The sequence below is a fragment of the Barbus barbus genome (genome assembly GCF_936440315.1).
Source record: "Barbus barbus genome assembly, chromosome: 7".
Taxonomy (NCBI): domain Eukaryota; kingdom Metazoa; phylum Chordata; class Actinopteri; order Cypriniformes; family Cyprinidae; genus Barbus; species Barbus barbus.
The window spans coordinates 27,044,351-27,064,085 of NC_136735.1; the positions used below are offsets into that span (position 1 = coordinate 27,044,351).

At 37.7% G+C, this 19,735-nt stretch overlaps 1 protein-coding gene across 1 annotated transcript in view; it reads right to left on the reverse strand.

Moving 5' to 3' along the window:
* LOC306872658 (E3 ubiquitin-protein ligase RNF38-like) overlaps window positions 1-19,735 on the reverse strand; it is a 30,378-nt gene that overhangs the window by 7,693 nt on the left and 2,950 nt on the right. The window contains 2 exon segments of the mRNA XM_079421327.1: window positions 769-962; window positions 9,417-9,478. Coding sequence (XP_079277453.1) covers window positions 769-962; window positions 9,417-9,478 — 256 coding nt within the window.

Consider the following 19,735-nt stretch of genomic DNA (forward strand, 5'->3'; position numbering starts at 1 on the left):
AAACCAGTCATAAGGTAAATTTTTCAAAACTGAGATTTATAGATCATCTGAAAACTGAATAAATCTTTCCATTGATGTATGGTTTGTTAGGATAGAACAATATTTGGCCGAGATACAACTATTTGAAAATCTTGAATTCGAAAAAAAAAAAAAAAAAAAAAATCAAAACATTGAAAAAATCGTCTTTAAAGCTGTCCAAATGAAGTTCTTAGCAATGCATATTACTAATCACAAATTAAGTTTTGGTATATTTACATCAAAATACCTTCATGGAACATGATCTTTACTTAATATCCTAACGATTTTTGGCATAAAAGAAAAATTTTATAATTTTGACCCATACAATGTATTTTTGGCTATTGCTACAAAATATACCCCAGCGACTTAAGACTGCTTTTGTGGTCCAGGGTCTCACACTCTCACACAATTTTTTTGATATAAATAAACCAATACAGTCAGTGTGTGTGTGTACTGACTGTATTGAAGGTTTATTTACATAAAAAAAAGTAAAAAATTAAGTTTAATTTTCATAAACAGCCATATTAAAACTGCTCACTGTGGGACTAATGAAAGAAAAACTACAATTATGAATTTTTACCACAACATGAGTCATTTTCTAACAGTCATTCACAACACAGTAATCCAATCTGTTAAGCTGCTTACAAATGCACTATAAAAGCAATATACAAACACACCGGACAAATGTCACTGCCTTCATGATTAGCTGTCAGCTCAGTACGAACAGTCAAAACTAACACAAGAGCATACCTGCGTCTGTGCCGTGCAGGTGTGTGGCAGCGTTCAGGGTGGTAGTGTGGGTGGGGATAGGGGTGTGGTCTACGACTGGGTGGAAGCTCCCATGGTCTGATTGGTGGTGAGGGTGTGGAAGGAGGAGCAGAGGTAAACTCCAATACAGACTGCTGAGAAAGACGCTGTCTCTTCGGACTTGGAGAATCCTCCGTCTGAAGGACAAAACACAGTAAATCCCTCAATTACTCATCTGCAATTACAAACCACATATTATTCAAACTGAATCATTTCTTGATACTACAGCCCTTTGATGCACATAGGATTAATTGACAAAAATGTATGTCATGCTAAGTTTGAATATACAGAAGCGGTAATGAGCTTTGAGAGTTAGGATGGATTTTCAAACTGTTCTTCACATAAAGCTATCATTTGATTTCAGAAGACTTGGAACATGAGACGTGGGCTACTTTTATGGTGCTTTTTGAAGCTTGACAGCCTTCATTGGACAAAAAGCAGTTTAAACATTATGCTAAATATTTTCTTTTGTATTTCACAGATGAAAGTCAGGTCAATTAAAATGTATTCCTTCATAAAAATCCACTATATGATAACTCGTTAATTATTATTTAGCACAAAAAGAAAAAAAAAAGTGTTTTGTACATGTGCTAGTTCCTTTTACCCATTGAGAGCACAAGTAGCTATTGTGCCTGCCGGCATTTCTAGTGGCATTTCCTGTCAATGATATCACTGCCCCTGTTGCCTCAGGCAGTGTGAGGTCACTTCCCAAAAGTTTAAGGAAACCCATGGCTTGTTGCTCAACACACACACATGCTTGCTCAGCCGGTGTTACTCAAACACATTCAACTCCAAGTCAGCTGTCTCCTCTCCAAGACATGGCGAAACATGCAGCGACACATGAGTCAGTATGTGTAACAAAGGCTTGAACATGCAGAAATATCTGAACACATCATATCAGCTTCATCACCTTTTACTGGAAGTCAGTCGACACACACACACACAAACATTAACACTTTATATCCTGATGAGCTCTGGGTCTACACAGTTTGGAAGAGTCAGTTTACAAGGGGTGGCATTGGAAAAGGGATGACTGAGTTTCTGAAGCATTTTTGGGTGACTAACAAGTTACTCAGACAAACTTTCAAACAAAACCCACACACATCACTGAAAGGCTTTCAAGATGCAAACTAGAGGCACGTCTTAAAAGAACACGTGCGATTTTTGGCAAGAACCACAAGGAACACGCAAACAAGAGGATAGCACACACACACATTGACTCGTTGTGGGTGGTAAAGTGAACTCACACCAAACAAGGTTAAGCAAAGTGTGGATATACAGAGAGCAGCCGCTGAAACCGGGCAAGGCTCGAGTGTGTGTGAGAAATCAGTAACAGGAAACAGCTGGGGAGCAGGCTAGACTTATCTGCATATGGATTTGAGTCAGGTTTATTTAAATGTCTCTTGAAACAGATACACCGTATATTTCTCCTCATCTCATTTTCCATGAGGTAAAAATGTCACTTCGTTGTGTAGCCTTCCAGCAGACACTTCTTTACATCTCTCGGTGTGAGAGGTGAGACCTTGTAAAGTAACGTCTGAGTCAGCTGCCTGATCCATTCAAAACAATGACATCAATTGTTTTGTATGCAGTCTACACGCTTTATCTTCAGACACACAAAACGTGATTATATACATGTTTAAAAATCATTTTTTGGCCTTTTACAACTTCGTTTCCGGTCTCATCTATCACTGTCTCAATTAATAAAGAGAACAGGATCTGGAAAGGACACAGTAGATCAGAGAGGTTGCTCTTTAACGGTAGAAAATACATTTCAGGAATGTTCCGTTTTTCTTTTTAAAGAAATTAGTGCTTTTATTCAGCAAGGATGTATTAAATTGACCTAAAGTGATATTAAAAAGACAAATGTTACAAAAGATTTCTGTCAAATATATGCTTCTGAGCGATCTTTAAGAATCCTGACAAAAAAAAGAAAGTTCAGTTTCATGTATTCTTGATAAGCATTCTGTTTCTGAAGGATCATGTTACACTGAAGATTAGAGTATTTGCTGCGGAAAATTCAGCTTTGCATCACAGGAATAAATTGCTTTTTAAAACATTACAATAGAATTTTTTTTTATAACAATCTCTAAGTGTTTTCACTGTAATTTTGATCAAATAAATGCAGCCTTGGCGAGCATAAGATATTTCTTCTGGATTTAATTAGAGTTTGATTTATTTATAAATAAATTCAATGTCAAATGGGATTTTCTTCATTATTCTATCCAATTAACAAGATTCTTGGTGTCTTAAGGGTGTTAATGATATTTAACCTCAAAAGCTTTGCTTTGTTTGACCTAATCATTTTAAATTATGAAATAAAAAACTATTATATAGTGAATAAACAAAATGTACATATTCTTGCTACAAATAAAATACTCAAAACTGCCATTCAAAATCTGAACTAGATTGTAGCATTACTACAGTAAGGAAAGTGAAATAAGATAACGGTCTCACTCTTCTGAATTCTTTGTGGGAAGTCATTCCATGTACGGATACAGTATTTTACTAGAGCTGAGCCTTGGAAAGTTGAAGATGTCATTTTCAGCAAAGCTATGGAAGTTTTAACAGCCTTGTTCTAAAATTGGATATTAAAACTAGAAGCGTGTTGAAATGCCTCTCCAGTGCTGATGGCCATATGGTCACACTGTCGGTCTGTATGACAACTTTATAATGAACATTCTGGTTATTTCCACCGTGGGCTGACTACACTTGAAAAGACTTTATAAGAAACAGTTGCAACACAATTACACAGCTGGCCTTTGCTTTTATAAAAGTGTGATTCTTGGAGTTGCTGATTTTTGGACTTGTAAAATGGTTCTTCGGTTCAAAAAAAAAAAAGAACGGTACCATGTTATGCACATAACTGTATATGTACTGTAATAAGTTCAGACAAAGAAAAGAAACCAGAGAGTGACCTCGGACTAGTCTTCCCTCAGTTCTTCGGTTTCTTCAGAGCCATGAGAGGAGAGCAGGGGAGAGGAAGGTGAAGGGAAGGATGAGAAACTGGGGCTGAAGGGAGAGTGGATGGATGGATGGGAGGCAGAGATGGGGGGAGGACAGGAGTGATGCCCCAGGGGGCGGCAGGGTGGGGCTCAGAGGGGGAAAGTGCAGAATTGAAAATGATGGACTATGAACAATGCCTGGAACACAGCCTCAGGACATTTATACACAGCCATCCAACCCCAGCAACCATCCACACACACACACACACACACACACACACACACACACACACACAAAACACTAAACAATTCAAATGTTACTGCTATTATAATACAAAGACTAGGGAACACTCATACATATACATATTTTATTATAATTATAATATTATTAGTACTATAATGGTTTTTATTAATATTAATATATTATTATTATTTCTACTAAATATAATTAGCTATTTATAATTACTATAATCCAGTGTTAGTATTGTGATACTATTATAGTTTAATTTTGATATAGTTTCTATATTATAGTTTTATTTAGAATAACATTTTATTTTTACATTGTTTTTAGTTTTTTTTGTAATGTTTTTGTTAGTTTGTGTTTTATTTGTATATATGTAAACATGTTCACAGTTTCTATTAATTTTCTATTTCAGTTATTTTAGCACATCAAGTTAAACTAAATGAAAATTAGAAATGCTAGCTTGGTAACTAGCTGAAATAAAATAAGTTTTTTTGTTATGTTTTTTAAGTTGCTGAATGCCCTTTAAATGGCAGGCTGTCGTCAAATTTGTCTTCAACCTACAGCTAAGTAAATGCACCCACACACATACGCAAATTACAAGGCGTTCACACAAAGAACAAACAAAACGCACAAATGCTCACAGGATCACACAAGACCTTCGGGACAAAGCCAAACAGTAACAGAGATGCATGACTCAAACACAGACACACACATCTGTCCAAACCCGGTCAGCCAGGTCCATTAGTATGAAACATTAATGGGGCCGTACATCCGCGTTTGGGGGAGATGAGTGGGTGAGGGGTGTTGAGAACAAAATCTCAACATGCATGCATCTGAACATGTTAGAAGATTAGAGAAAACTTTTAATACACTCGTTATCCAACACTTTGATCGTATTTAGTGTAGCAAAGCAAAAAACAGTCTTTAGTGCCACACGAGTATGTGAGAGCTTAAAAACTACAGCTCCAGGACCCGACATCACATGCTCAACAAATACCAAGCTCTCTCTGCCTGGGGGGGGCAACACTATCTACAGGGAATAACCACTGCTATTGTCTGTGAGGCAGCTTGGCAAAGTGCTGAACACCCAGCCACTATATCCAAGCGATCTGAGAGCAGAGCACTGCCGTGGATATCTAGGGCTGGGAATCATAAGGGATTTACAGATCCTGGTTCTGATACCAATTCTGTGTTTAAGAAGCATTTTTGTAAACTCAACAGCTGGTTAACTCAACTAAGCCACTAAAAGTGAACATACATGACAGCACAGTAGCTTATATCAACAAATACAGCATGGTTATACCTAGCGAACACATTAATTGGTGAATGTTTGCCTCGGGAATATTAATTTGGATCCGTGACAGGATACTTTAAGGTTACCAAGAAGCATGACCTAGATAATATTCATTGGCTAAGCCCTCATAGTAAGAGTTGTGCATTTACATCCAGAGTTTCACAGAAATCTTCTGGAGGACAGAATCCAAGTAATAGAAGACAGTTTGTGTGTTATTTATGGACTAAAGAGAGCAATCGTGATGCATAGAGCTAGATTAGACAGGGAACTCCCTCTCTCTCGGATCACTGCATTAACTATGGCATCAATTCAGTGCCAAAATTCATGAAGCTGCTGTTGAACAAGAATGGACAAGAATAGAGTGTATTAATTTAGTAGTTAATGGGAACAATTTAGTTCTCTCTGTAGTGGTTTCTTAAAGTTCACAAAATATTTCAAAAAGCAAGCGAAGGGTCCACTCACAAGTTGGTATTTCTACTCAGCCATAATGTACTGTTGTGTCCTTAGTACTTTTGCCCAAAGCGACTAACAGTACACTTAGATATCTGGGGTTAAGTGCCTTGCAGAAGGGCAAAATGGTAGTTGTCCAGGGATCAATCTTGTGGGATTTAACCTTTTACTAGCTTAGATCTTTAACCACTACACTATACCCACCTGAATACAACGTTTTTAGTCAAAGAACTGCTACAATGCAAATTCGACTACTAAAAAAAAAAAAATTGCTTTCATGCATATACTGAATCAGCATTTCTGTTAGCTGGCTAATTCGATTTTTGACTTAATTCCCAACGTCCATAAAATAATTGTCTGATAAAATGTTCTGCAAATATATATCATAATTCGGCAGTTTTCTTTTTCCTTTCACTCTTGTCCTGTAACATGCACTGGTTAACTATCACATCTTTGAGGTTTGTATGTGTGTGCATGTGCATGATAAATTCAACACTAAAACATAATGAGACAAACTATTATGAAACAGCACAACAGCCAATTATGCCTGAGCAAACAACTTGCAAAAGTGTTTTGCGCATACTGTGTAAGCACTAAAGAAATATGTGACCCTGGACCACAAAGCCAGTCATAAGGGTCAATTTATTTTATTATAAATAAATAGGACGATATTTGGCCGAAATACAACTATTTGAAAATCTGGAATCTGAGGGTGCCAAAAAAAAAAAAAAAAAGAAAATCACCTTTCAAGTTGTCCAAATTAAGTCCTTAGCAAACATATTACTAATCAAAAATTAAGCTTTTACATATTTACGGTAGGAAATTTAAAAATATCTTCACTGGATCATGATCTTTACTTAATATCCTAATGATTTTTGGCATAAAAGAAAAATTTATAATTTTGCACCATACAATGTATTGTTGGCTATTGCTACATACTTGTGCTACTTATGACTAGTTTTGTGGTCCAGGGTCACATATAGCAACACTTAAAATCTCTACATGCGTTTCTTTGCGTAGCAACATTAATGCATGAAATTAGCAAAACTCCTTTAAAGGGGTTGAATTTAAAGAAGCAGCTTTTCTTTAACTACATAATGTCACCGTGTTAATTAATAGCACAACCACTATATCAAACATATTTTAAGTTAAAATAAAAATAATAGTAGTAGTATAAAATTGTCAGCTGGCCGTTGGGTGAGCAGTCAACTATTGTGACTCATCCCTACCCAGAATCGTATTGTTGCAATCAAAGACTAAACATTTACATGCTCTGAAATATCGGATGCATCTGGAGGGGAAATATTAAAGTACCAAACTGCACTACTTGCTAGGCAGTGACATCACAAGATGCCGCATTTTCCAACCTTCCAAAACAACAATCGGCAGGAGATTCCTCATCCACACATGCCTAACCGAAGCGCCGCTTTGATGTGAGAATCCACAAAGTGCTTCTGTTTCAGTGTAATACTTTAATATTTAATAGGCTGAGTCTATAGAGTCCTTGCACTGGGTGAATGCTCTCCAAATGCTGGGACTTTATGAAAGTGCTCCGAATAAGCGGGTCCCCCTCATCTCCTCCTCAGTCTCATTATTTTCCTGCCTTTCATTTCTCCTCCCTCTTTTTCCTCCCTCTGACAGGCATACCCATTTGAGGCCGCCTCTACATTCTACACCACAGAGAGCTTGTTTCTGCCTGTGCGGAGGCCTAGGAATGGGCACACACACTCTCTCACACACACACGTCTCAGTTTCAGCGCTCTATATTCAGGACCTCCCAAGAGCCAACATGTCCCGTTCTGCTGTTCATATAGACGGCCAGCAGCGAGCACAAACGGCTCCACACACCCCAAATATGCTTTGTTTAGTTCTGAGCAGTCAGCACACACAGGATAAGATGCAGTTACCCACGGGCTCAAACGCTCTTCTGTTCTGTGTGTGTGATGTCTCTCACTCACATATACATTTGTCAAAAACAGGAAATGGTAAGGGTTGTTGGCCTGGTTTCTTTTCTGCCACTAAGAGCAGCAAAAGCATTTTTATGGTTCAAAATCCTCTCAGAAATACAGACTAAATTCCCTTAGTCTCATTCGGGCCATAACTCAGTCTCTCTCTCGCACCAACACAGCCCCACCGGTCTTTTTCCACTCCCTTCATTTAGACAGCCATCCATTTCTCTGCCACTGTTCCCCTCTCTCCGTGTCCCACAGCTGGAGGTGAAATCATTAGTGCCCCCGCTCCCCCTTTCCATGCTTTCCTCTCTCTCTCTCCCACATCATCCCTTCTTCCTCTCCCGCCATCCGCTTGCATTCCTTCCCCTCCCTCTTGGCCTCCCTCACAGGGAGAGGTCCGCCCCCAGAGGCCGTTTCAGCCAATCACAGAGCTGCAGTCAGCTATCCCTCTTCCTCCTCCCTTTGACTGTAAACACAGTGGAGTAAAACTGGGCAGGAACTGCCTTTTGTTTTTTGTCTTCCCTCCCTCTCGCTTTTGATTTTAAAAGGCCAGCAATGACAGAACACCACATTTCCCAACGTGAATGTGTAGGTTGGTTAAAAAGAAAATTATTTAAACATATTAAAACATACTTTGAGGAAATACAACAAATGGATTACTTAAAGTGGTTACCAAAGCAATGTTTTTTACTGTGCACAGTTTATAAAATTATTGTTCATTGTTAATTTATGTTGTTCATAATACACCATTATTATTTTAGACTACACTACTTTAAAAGTTTGAGGTTGGTAAAACTTTGTTTTTGAAAGGAGTCACAATGCTCATAAGGCTGCATTTATTTGATCAAAAATACAGCAAAAATAGTAATACTGAAACATTAAAATAGAAAACTAAAATATAATTTTAAAATGCAATTAATTCCTGTGATGGCAAAGCTGAATTTTTAGCAGCCATTAGTCTTCAGTGTCACATGATCCTTCAGAAATCCTTCTAATATTCCAATCTGGTGCTCAGAAAAGTTCTTAATATTAATGCCTAAAACAGTTATGCTGCTTACTATTTGAGGAAGCTTCCAGGATTCTTCCATGAATATAAAGTTTTTATAAATTGAATGCATCCATAATGCAAAAGTAATAATTTCAGAAAAAAAAGAAAAAAAAAGTTAAATATAATTCAATTAACTGGCCTTAAATTTATATCAAAAAGCAATTCTACCCATAATTTTTTTTCATTTTTGATAAAGTACTATTGACAAAACTTTAACTTGTTATATAAACAGTTACCATTAAATAACCACACAGATTCAAATCTCACCAACACAACACAGTAAGCTAAAAACAGTATGTGTTTGAATAACTACAATGAACCGACTCACAAGTGACTATAGTTCAATAGTTGTGCACAACCTTTATTTTTCTCTGCACAGTATGGGGTAAGAGAAATTATTGTAACAAAAACAAAACTACCTTTAAATTATGATTTACAGACAAACTTCATAAAACCACATGCTGACAAACTGAATTCCACTTTTAAAGGGAGAATAGATTTTAAATTGAAAGTCAGTGCATTCATGGTCAAGTCATTTGTAGCCCAGAGCCTTGAGTAGCACTGCTAAAATCCTCTGAAAAAGTCAATATTAGGAAAGAAGAACTTGGCCGTTTTGTTAGTCTACAATAGTAAGCAGCTATAAGAAGTGATGTCTTACCTTGTCAGTGGCGTCGGCACACGCATGCTCTGAATGATAGTGGTATACTCCTCCCATTGCACCTAGAGACAGTACAAAAACTGTTAACTCAACAACCAAGTGTACTGAAGCCTCTAAAATACTACAAACATGTGATACAGCATAATTATTTACAGCTTGTATGCCATGTTTGGCAGTCAACAGTTTCAACAGGTCCAAAAACAGACTCTTGATCCTGCAGCTTTACAGGATATCGGCAGCATGTTGAGACATCTGGGCACTACTTTAATCTTGCCTGGTGTGTTATTACGTTAATGTAATCACAATCACTATCGTATAATCACCAAATGATCTCTATAAAGTGTAATTCTGCAGTACATGCCCCTGTATTAACATGCCTGCTTCTAAAGGATAAACCGTATTTACTTTAAATGCCTATCTTACACTAAAGGTGTTCTAGATGTTTCTAACGTAAATGTTTGTCCATTGATGATGACATCATGTTGTTGTTGTGATGGAAAAATACATAAGAGAGAGCGACGATAAATACATTAATCCTAGATTAGAGTACGGTGCTTTCATGACGGTTTCTTTGGGTCTTTGTTTCTGTATTTTATTATTATTATTTTATTTTTTTTGCCTGTCTGTTTGTTTGCGTGCTTCCAGTGTCTCTGTGAACGTTTCATCAGACAAGCACCGGATTACCCTTGAACACTCCCAAAAAAAAAAAAACTCTCCGAGGACAAGGACGCTTGTGTGTACGAGCGAGGAGCGTGTGAAGTGCCCACAAAAAAGCTTTTTATTTGAACTTGTGCATCTATTTTTCTGTCACCATAAGTTGTTTTTAGTCTGTCTTCTCTCAATGACAGAGCACGTGAGTGAAGCAAGGAGTGACTGACGACTCTGAGATAACAGGGAGAGAGGGAGCGACAGAGAGATGAACTTGGGTATGAGGAGGTTATTGACAGCGCACAAGCTAACACAAACCATATCATGCACAACCAAAACGATTCATCTGAAGCGAGATCGACTAGTTTATCAAGTAAACTTTTGATCCATCCCCTCAAACACAAATGGAAATCATAGCTGTACTTGTAGCTGCCATTTATAAGTTAAATAGTACAATAAAAATAAAAAATAAAAAATAACAGTAATAATAAAAAAACATTTATATATAAAAAAAACTAATATTATTAATACTACATTTAAAACCCTCTGTAGTCATGCCAGCTGTTGCCATAGGCAAGTAAATGTCTGAAAAAGAGCATGAAAATGTTTTATTTCAATTCAAAGAATTAAAATGTGTGCCATTTACAGAGTTTATAGCACAGCATCTCTTAGCTGGTCTCCCACGTGAAACTCAAGGCCTGTACAAGAAATAAAAATATAACCCAAAAAAAGTAAAATCAAGCATTCAGGTCAGCAGGAAACAGCCCTCACAAACCCATTTTACTTGTGAAGTGGAATAGATTATTATTTCAGGACTCAATTTATCCATTGGGAATTACTTCGATTGTGAAAAGCAGACATTAAATTCCAGCGTTAACTCTTGGGAAGATTTCAGAAAGCATTACTTATAACAATAGCCGAAAACAATACCAAATAATTTTATAAAATAATAAACAATATTTTTGCCAATACTTACCCAGGTATTTTCCAACAAAAGAGTTTTTACGAATGTGTTACAATTAATATTTAATTTCCAGCCAGTTGCATTTTTATGCGTTATATTTTTTGCAAATATAATACATTGGCAACTCATTTCGTGCTGGCTAGTGAAAATGTTGAGCCCTGATACAAAACTTTGCTAAATAAAACTTATGAACTTAATCATTCATCATTTTTCCCATCATAATTCACCATCATGAGGCATTTTCAGTCCACAGTTACAGAACAAACTCATCGATGACTTAAGGATACAAGGGATGCATGATGTAAGAGACATCAAATGAGCAATACACACTTTTTGCAATGATAACTGAGGGGAAGGCAAGAGGGGGAAGGAGGGAGAGAGGAAGAGAGAGGCCCACAGAGGGAAAGAGAATAAACCTTGAATAGAACCGCAAGAAAGACCCACTCAGCAGAAGACAGAGGGATGCTGGCCGGGACTGAGAGTCATTTATTCATTTTTAAAAGGACACCATTAAAATGAAGTCAATGAAGAGAGCAACACACCTCTGACTAATACAGAGTAAAGCAGCAATGCGCCAATAACATCACAGGTCTCTCACATGCATTTGCCACTAATTTATTCGCAATCCATTATATTGATGCATCTGAATACACTGAATAATGACATGCGTATCGCAATGTGCATCAAACCAGGAGGTAGTTGTTGAAATCCATCCTCAAAGAAGCATTTCATATTGGTCATTAAACTGTTTTAATATAATACTTTATTACATATTTAAATAAACGCATAAACTGCATAAAAGTATTCTTTAAATTTAAAATTACTTTTAAAGTAATAAAAGAAAAAAAAAAATCACTGACCAAAAACTTTAAAACAGCAGTTTAAGTTATATTACATTTTTAAAATGACTAATTGTAAATTCTGATGGCACATTTTCTACTTAAGTCGTTAGAGCCATGAAAAAGCATGTGGTCCCCCTTTATATTAGGTGGCCTAATATAATATTATATTAATTAAAATGTAACTACTATGTACTTACATTTTAATTAATAATTTGGTACAATGCACTTAGTGTACATGTTTTTACATTGTACTTAGGTATTTTTTAAAAGTATATGTAATTATACATTTATACATTTATCCCTTACACCTTAACCCACCCTTAAACCGACCCATACCACCAAACCTGTTCCTAACCTTACCCGTATCCCACCTCAACAGCAGCAAAAGTGTGTTGCAATATGAACACAATAAGTACATTGTACTTATTTTTTGATGCAAGTACATAGTTAAGGCCACCTAATATAAAGTGTGACCAAACATTTTGTTCAGTTTGATGATTTATACAATCTTCATGCATGTTGTCAGACTGTCATCAGCGAAGGTCAAATGATTAGGCTTGCAGTTCAACTTAATCAGCAGATGGCCATGGTTTATTTATTTGGCAAAGCCATTTTTACTTGAATATGGTGCTAACAGAGGATTCCTTTTGGACCACATTTCTCCACAAACCATCTAGAAGAGGGAAGAGGAGACTCTGGTGTCATTGTGGGGGAAGGGGCAGACGAGAGGTGTCCTGACTGATGTTAAGGGAAGGAAAGAGATCCAGGGGAAATGGAGAGAGAGAGGGAGAAAGACAGGGCACTGAGGCTTCCCCTCTCGGCTACTATTGATTTTTCTCTGAGCTTCAGAGTGCATCAGCTTTATCTGTCCATTCCTGCTCCATCCTTCCCTCCTGCCTGAGTCCATCTATCCATCGTTAGCTTCTGTCACACATTTCCAGGGTCCTGTGTCGCTCTCCCCCCTACACACTGCAAAAACAGACAGCCTTCTCCACATTATGGGGACAACAACAAAATAAACTCTGCCAACTCAAATTGAGCATTGACATTAACCTCCAGAAAATATTGACATTCATGCTCACACACAAGTTCCTCTGCTGTAGCACTTTGCATTATGAATTTAAAAGGAGGACGAATAAACCGAGGAAAATAACAGCAAGAGAGAGAGAGAAAGGCTGACAGCACTAACGTCGCCTAATTTTTAATATCAGTTGTTAACAGGTTATAAATGAGGAAAATTAATTGTTATTCTGCACTGGTATAAATATAGTTTACCATTTTAATCTTTTGTGTTTAGAAACAATTTAAACAATTTAATATTTGGAATTAGCTTTTATTTTTATATTTTCAGTATTCATTTTCATTTTAGTTCTATTGTATTTAGTTTATGAGCTTGGTATTTAACCATTTTTTTTGTTTTTAAAATATTACCATTTAGGTTTAGTTTTATCTGTTCCTGGAAAAGTCACCATAGTTATTGAGTTAACCAGTTTTAACCCAACTAAAACAGTTAAAACATTTTTGTTAACTGAAATAAAATCATCAATAGTAGATATAAAAATATATATATATATATATTAATAATAATTATACCATGACATGCAAACATGGCAATATTTCTACAGTGATTAATAACAATTATTATTATTATTATTATTATTATTATTATTATTATTATTATGAGGAAAGGGACAGATGGAGAGCTACACGTCTATCTTAATACCCAGCAGCAAAAAATAAAAATAAAGAAAGAAAGAAATAAAAAAAGGAAGGAAGGTCAGAGTTGGAAAAGTTGAGCCAACAGAGCAAGAGAGAAAAAGCGAGAAAGGAAGTAAGAGGAGTTTAAATGAGCGAGTTCAAGAGTGTGACAGAACAGGATTGAGAGAGAGAAAAATTTGGCTAATGTTTCTCTGCTTGGTTCAGCTTTCCCTCTCACCCCTCTCAGTTCTCCAACACAAAGAAATGGAGACGCACACATCCACTCCCTCTCTCTATCTCTTACTATGTAGTCTGCCTCTCAACAAATCTTCCACAGGCCACTTAAACACACTTTGCTTTGGTCTGTCTCTCTCCAATGCTTCTCTTCTTCAGATGTGCATACAGAGAAGGCTGTAGCTTGTCTGACAGTAACAAGACTGGTTTTATAAACCCCAATCAGATCCTCTGCACCAAGCCTCTCTGTTAACCTGGGAAAAGATAGCATCCAGCAAATTCAACTCTACCGACAGCTCAAATCCCATTTACAATAATAGGCTCTATAGAGTAAAGCTGGGCTGGGACTAAAGTTGAGATTGGTCTTGGTAAAGTCTGACGTCAGACGTGAGATTTACACAGAGACGAGAGGTCAATGCGGTTTGAGGAAAGCCACACTTATGCTTTGGTCTCCAACAAACACAAAGACCGGAGCGCAGGATGGAGCTCTCATAAAGACAGACACAGGAATGGAGTGAACCACAATGCCGTTTGCTCCCGAGTGGATTCAGCTTTGATGAACACGACTTTATTTACAGACAACTGACGCATATACGGTGCAGCATTAGGACTTGTGATATTACTTTGCTTTTGAAAAGAACTCAAAGTCTCAAAGCCTTGAAGAAACCTTCATCACAACCAAAGAGATTAAATCGGGAGCACAAAAAAAAAAAAAAAAAAAAAAGTAATTAAACTGCAGTTAATGAGCATCTGCTTACTGACCATAAGAATATGCTGCATAAGAGGAAACACTGGTCAATCATTAGCAAACTTCAGTGATGTTCAGTTAAGCTGCACAGTTTAGGACAACACATCTGTCTGTGTCATGATCCAAATCAGGTGGGGGTTTACTTCAAATTCTTGGAATTCACTCCACTTTGACAATTTACAAAAAGACCAAAAAAGTCTTCGTAAGTGTCAATATTCCAATAAAAGAAAAAGAAATACCTTACGATTATCATCTCTTGCATAACTGACTGTCGGTTTGCTGACTGTTCAGTTAACACAGGCCCACCGGTCGATACTCGCGTCCAGATACAAAGTGGCAAGTAGAGCCCTAAAAACGGAAATGTTGGAGAGGTTGCCTGGAGACAAACAAAAGCAGCCAAAACAAACAGACTCTTTTGTTATGAAAATGGAGTGTGAGAGTAAGTTTTTCAGACACAGTATGTGTGTGTATGAGAGTGTTGCGGCCCTGACTGCCACATACATGGATGAGATCGAGTCAGTCATTCAACTTACTCATAACCATCTCTCTATGCATCTGATCAGGAAAACGCAACTCCATGTCCATCTGTGGCTCAATGCCTGAGACACTATTGATTGCATGAATGACAGCAGTAGTATTCATTCAAGCAAGAGACTGTGCTATATTATTAATATAGTCACTGCTGAAGGGCATTGTTGTCAGCGAAATGACAGCTGTGAACATTTCATTTTTACACAGTTTGTGCCATAGTTTGTCTTTTGACAAGCAAGCATCCCTTTAGTCCTAATAGCTACACTACTGTTCAAAAGTTTGTTTAAAAGTCAGTGTTCTTTTTTTTTTTTCCAAAAGAAATTAATATTTTTATCCAGCAAGTATCCATCAAATTGATCAAAAGTGACAGCAAATGATTTTATTTTAAATGATGTTCTTTCAGACTTTCTATTCAAAGAATTCTGAAAACGGTTTCAACAAAAATATTAAGTAGCACAGCTGTTTTCAATATTGATAACAAATATTTCATGAGCACCAAATCAGCATATTAGAATGATTTCTGAAGGATCGTGTGACACGAAGACTGAAATAACAGCTGCTTTGACAATACAGGAATAAATTACATTTTAAAATATATTAAAAAAAATTATTGTAATACTATTTCACAATAAGTAAAAATAGAAAGTTCATGTCATTAAGTTTAATCAGAACAACATTGATTATTTGCATGCTGCACATTACATTTTGAATCCAACAATGCAACATGAATCCTGCATTGGACCAATCAGCATTTAGGACCAGTTTTATAAAGTCTAGTTGAGTTTAGACTTCAGGAAAATAAGTAAATGCTCTCACACATTTACTCGCATACAAAACGCTTGGCTTTCTGACAGCTGGCTGTCTGTACGGCACAAATCCAGCCAAATTCCAGCTGAATTCACACCCATATTTCATAGGAGTGATAAAACATGCTTCTTACTGCTGTGGTGTGTGTGTGTGTGGGTGTGTATACACATTCACACACAGCATCATATAAAGGCTAACATCATAAATTAGTCTAAAAAAAGTTTTATAATATTCAATCATGTGATTTATTTCAACCGCAAACCCATCCTCTCCCTTTCTCTTTCAACACACCTGGCACCTGTAAGCACTTCTGAGCGTCTGTTCTGCTTTTTTGTCTGCTCTCACTTCTCTCTGAAGATGGTGCCAGGTCAGTGCAGTAGAGGAGAAAACCTCCAGCCTTCCTTTTAACACTCGTCCCTGTTCCTCTGTTCCTGGGCTGAAAGGAAACGGCCGTGCTTTCTGAATGGTTTATTGAGAGCTAGGGATGAGGGCTTGTGCTAATGCTCAAACTGTGCTACTGGTTTAAATAATGATCAGGAGCGCAGTCCAATTAAAACAGCTTACTGACACTACAAAGCCCAGCGCTCATCTCCCGTGCTGCACCTTGTCTGCGTGTATGTGTGTGTGCGCATGAGATGCAGACCTACTCAAGGTGAAAACTGAAGAGTCCTTCAGGGACACCGGTTTGATTTTGAGCACGCAGCAACAGTTGTCTTCATGTTAAGTGGAGTTCTGCAACGTTCTGATTTGGGCCCAAGTGTCTCATAGAGCTGAGTGCGCTAAAATAGACGCTGTTGTTCAGACTGCCAGACTAAACCCGGGAATTGACTCACAAAACAACCCACGCTAGCTCTGGGGACCAGCTGGGCCCTCATAATACAAGCTCGCCCATCCTTAAACGAGAGTCATGAAGCCGGATAAACAAGGCTCGACCATTTCAAGTGCGTCCTTTAAATTAGCAGGAGTTGAGACACTAAGATTATGTCTAGCCCTAAAACACTGACACTCTCTCCAGCTTTACAGCCCTACTGACAGGTTCTCATGCCCAATACAAACATCAATAGTTGAGATTCCACACCCACTACAGGATAGCAATTAAATGAAAACAAATGACAACAAAACTAAAAACCTTACATAAATAAAAAGAACAACTTGCAGTCCATTCACACCCTCTCCACACTGAAAAAAAATCTGATTTATTGTAAGAAACTGATAAAAAAAAAAATTCATTTGAATCATCACTTGAAAGACTGCCACCTACAGGCAAACATGTTTTTGTAGCAATCGGCATAATGCAGAGGCTCACCTCACGATTATTTTCAGACCTAGCCTAGTTCGTTTGGAGCATTTGATTCGGAAGCTGGTGAATTTTCTCTTTAGCTTGCAGTGTTCATACTTACATGAACATATAGCACTCAAGTCCACATTCAAGAAAAAGACAGATCACCTTGAGGTTAAAATATGTTGATAAGTGATACGCATGTTAACAAGTTGATGGACTATTGGAGATAAAACCTGTGAGCCAGCACACAGTGAGTTAGTCCCCGTTTTAAAGCAAACAAACTACAGAACTGAAAACGCCCCAATACACATTGGTTTTTGCCAAGATTAATTTTCTCGCTTGCTTAAAAAGATAGTCAAATGCTGTTATGACTATGCCACCTCACATCACACTTTTCAGGTTCTTCCTCCCATTTGTGTAATTTTTTTAATCGGTTTGTGAAACAATTTAACCAAATCATTAAAAAGGTTCAAATAAAAACTAAAAAATAAGAAACAACACAACTGACATACGAATATCCATATGTGTGTCATCGCACTCTTCGTTAAGCTCAGAACAAAAATTTGAGGACCTTCAAATTCTCTCCTGATTTTAACAGAAAATCTAAGAACCCGGTGCTATGGATTTCAACGTAATTAAAACAATGTTAAACACGGCTGATAGTATTACTTTCTTAACAGACTACTCGCTTAACTCTATGGTTCCTTGAAGAATATTTAACACAGAATTATAGTGAAAAAAAACAAAAAACATTTAGACTGTCAAAATATTCTTCACACTAGGGAAAATAAAAAAGAGGTTCTTTTAGGAACTGTTCACTGAAAGGCTCTTTTGGGAACCCAAAGATTCTTTTATGGCAATGCTGCAAAAATTCCCTTTTAGGCCTTTATTTTTAAGGTGACATCCTATTTAAATTAACCAAAATATTTCATAAATGCACATTGGGTGAGAGCTCTGACGGAATTTTATGAATGACAGACACTCCAATACTGTGGAAACCAAACGGTGTGTGCCTGCTCTTCATCATTAGAAAATAGGACACATTAAACTTCGATCGGAAGAGGTGGAAAGTACAGTTTTAAATCCTTAATCCTTTTGGCCACATCTAACATACTCTCTCCACATTTCTGTTAAGAGTCAGCAGAACTGAGCTTGGTCTGGACCAGCCCCAGGGGGGATTCTACACCCTTCAAATGATCTTGAACTATCCACATGTACACACATGAGTGCATGCTCACACACAGACATTCACAAACGGAGGGGCTGCATGCACACAAGCCCACCAGAAATCTGTTTCTCTATTGATTTTATGGGATCTGATAGCCATTTTTCTCCCTCTCCTCTCAGCGCTGAGAATAATACCGAACACCTTCAGCAGAATAAGCCTCAGGAGGTCTAACACGGTTCCTCCCTCAAATGCATACATGTGCATTTACAGGCAAATATGAGTTCGATGAGAGGATGAAATATGCAGGAGGGTAAATGGACAGGGAAAGTCAGTGTGAGAAAATGAAAGGGGGATCGGGTGGACAAAAGAGATAAAGGGATGAGGAATGAGAGCGGGAGAGGCAAAGAGAGAGAGCGCTTCTGTATTGAGAGCAGATGGTGTTGAACTCAGGGGATTTCAGTGTGCCGAGCTTCTCTCATTATCAAAGCGGCCTATCTGATCTCAGTCAATATCACACACACACACAGCTACTGTACATCCCACTAGTCAATATCGCAGATACACTCTCAGGTAAAAGTACCTCTGATTATCCATCCAGTCAATATCACTTACACACACCTAGATGCATTCGCATATCAGGACAAATCATATGACAGAAAGAGAGCAAAGACTTGCTAAATGACAGACGGCCCCGACAAAGCTCACACACACACACACTAGTCTAGTTGGTGCAGTGGTGGCAGCAGGCAGGCAAAGCAGGTTGCTTGACACTCACTCCATCAGACAGGTATTTCCAGTCTGGGCTTTTTAGTAAAGTGTGTGTGTGTAGTGCAGCTCGGCCACAAAAAGCAACTGCCAGTAGGCAAACACACCTGAGCTTAAAGCACAACACCTGAGATATTACAATCCACCCCTTCACACATTCATGCATATTCATACAGGTCCCGCACTCATTTTTCCTCCTTCAATTTTTATATTTCACATTTGTTATGTAAATCAAAGCCCCGCTCCTGTCTTGTTGCAATATATACGAGCAGTAGCTACATTAACTCTAGGTGTGTGAACACATGGATGCATGTGCATTTGGTCCCACCAGCTTGTTGTCTATGGCTAAAAGGAAGTGCTGTGGCTGATTAAGCCCATCATGTGGCAGGAAATAAGAATGCCAGAGGCTTGAACGCTTTATATCTTGGAATTTCCATTCGGCTATACTGAAACCGTAAAGCGCTGTGATGCCGTTAGACAGACGTGCGCGATCGGGTCAATTATTAACTTAAACCCTAAAGTCGGTGGGAACAATTGTTCCATACTGTGGGGGTAAGCACTGTGCTATTTTGGACCAGCGAATAACAACCTTAAGCATCCAAAACGGGAGAATAGTCACAACTTGTGTAATT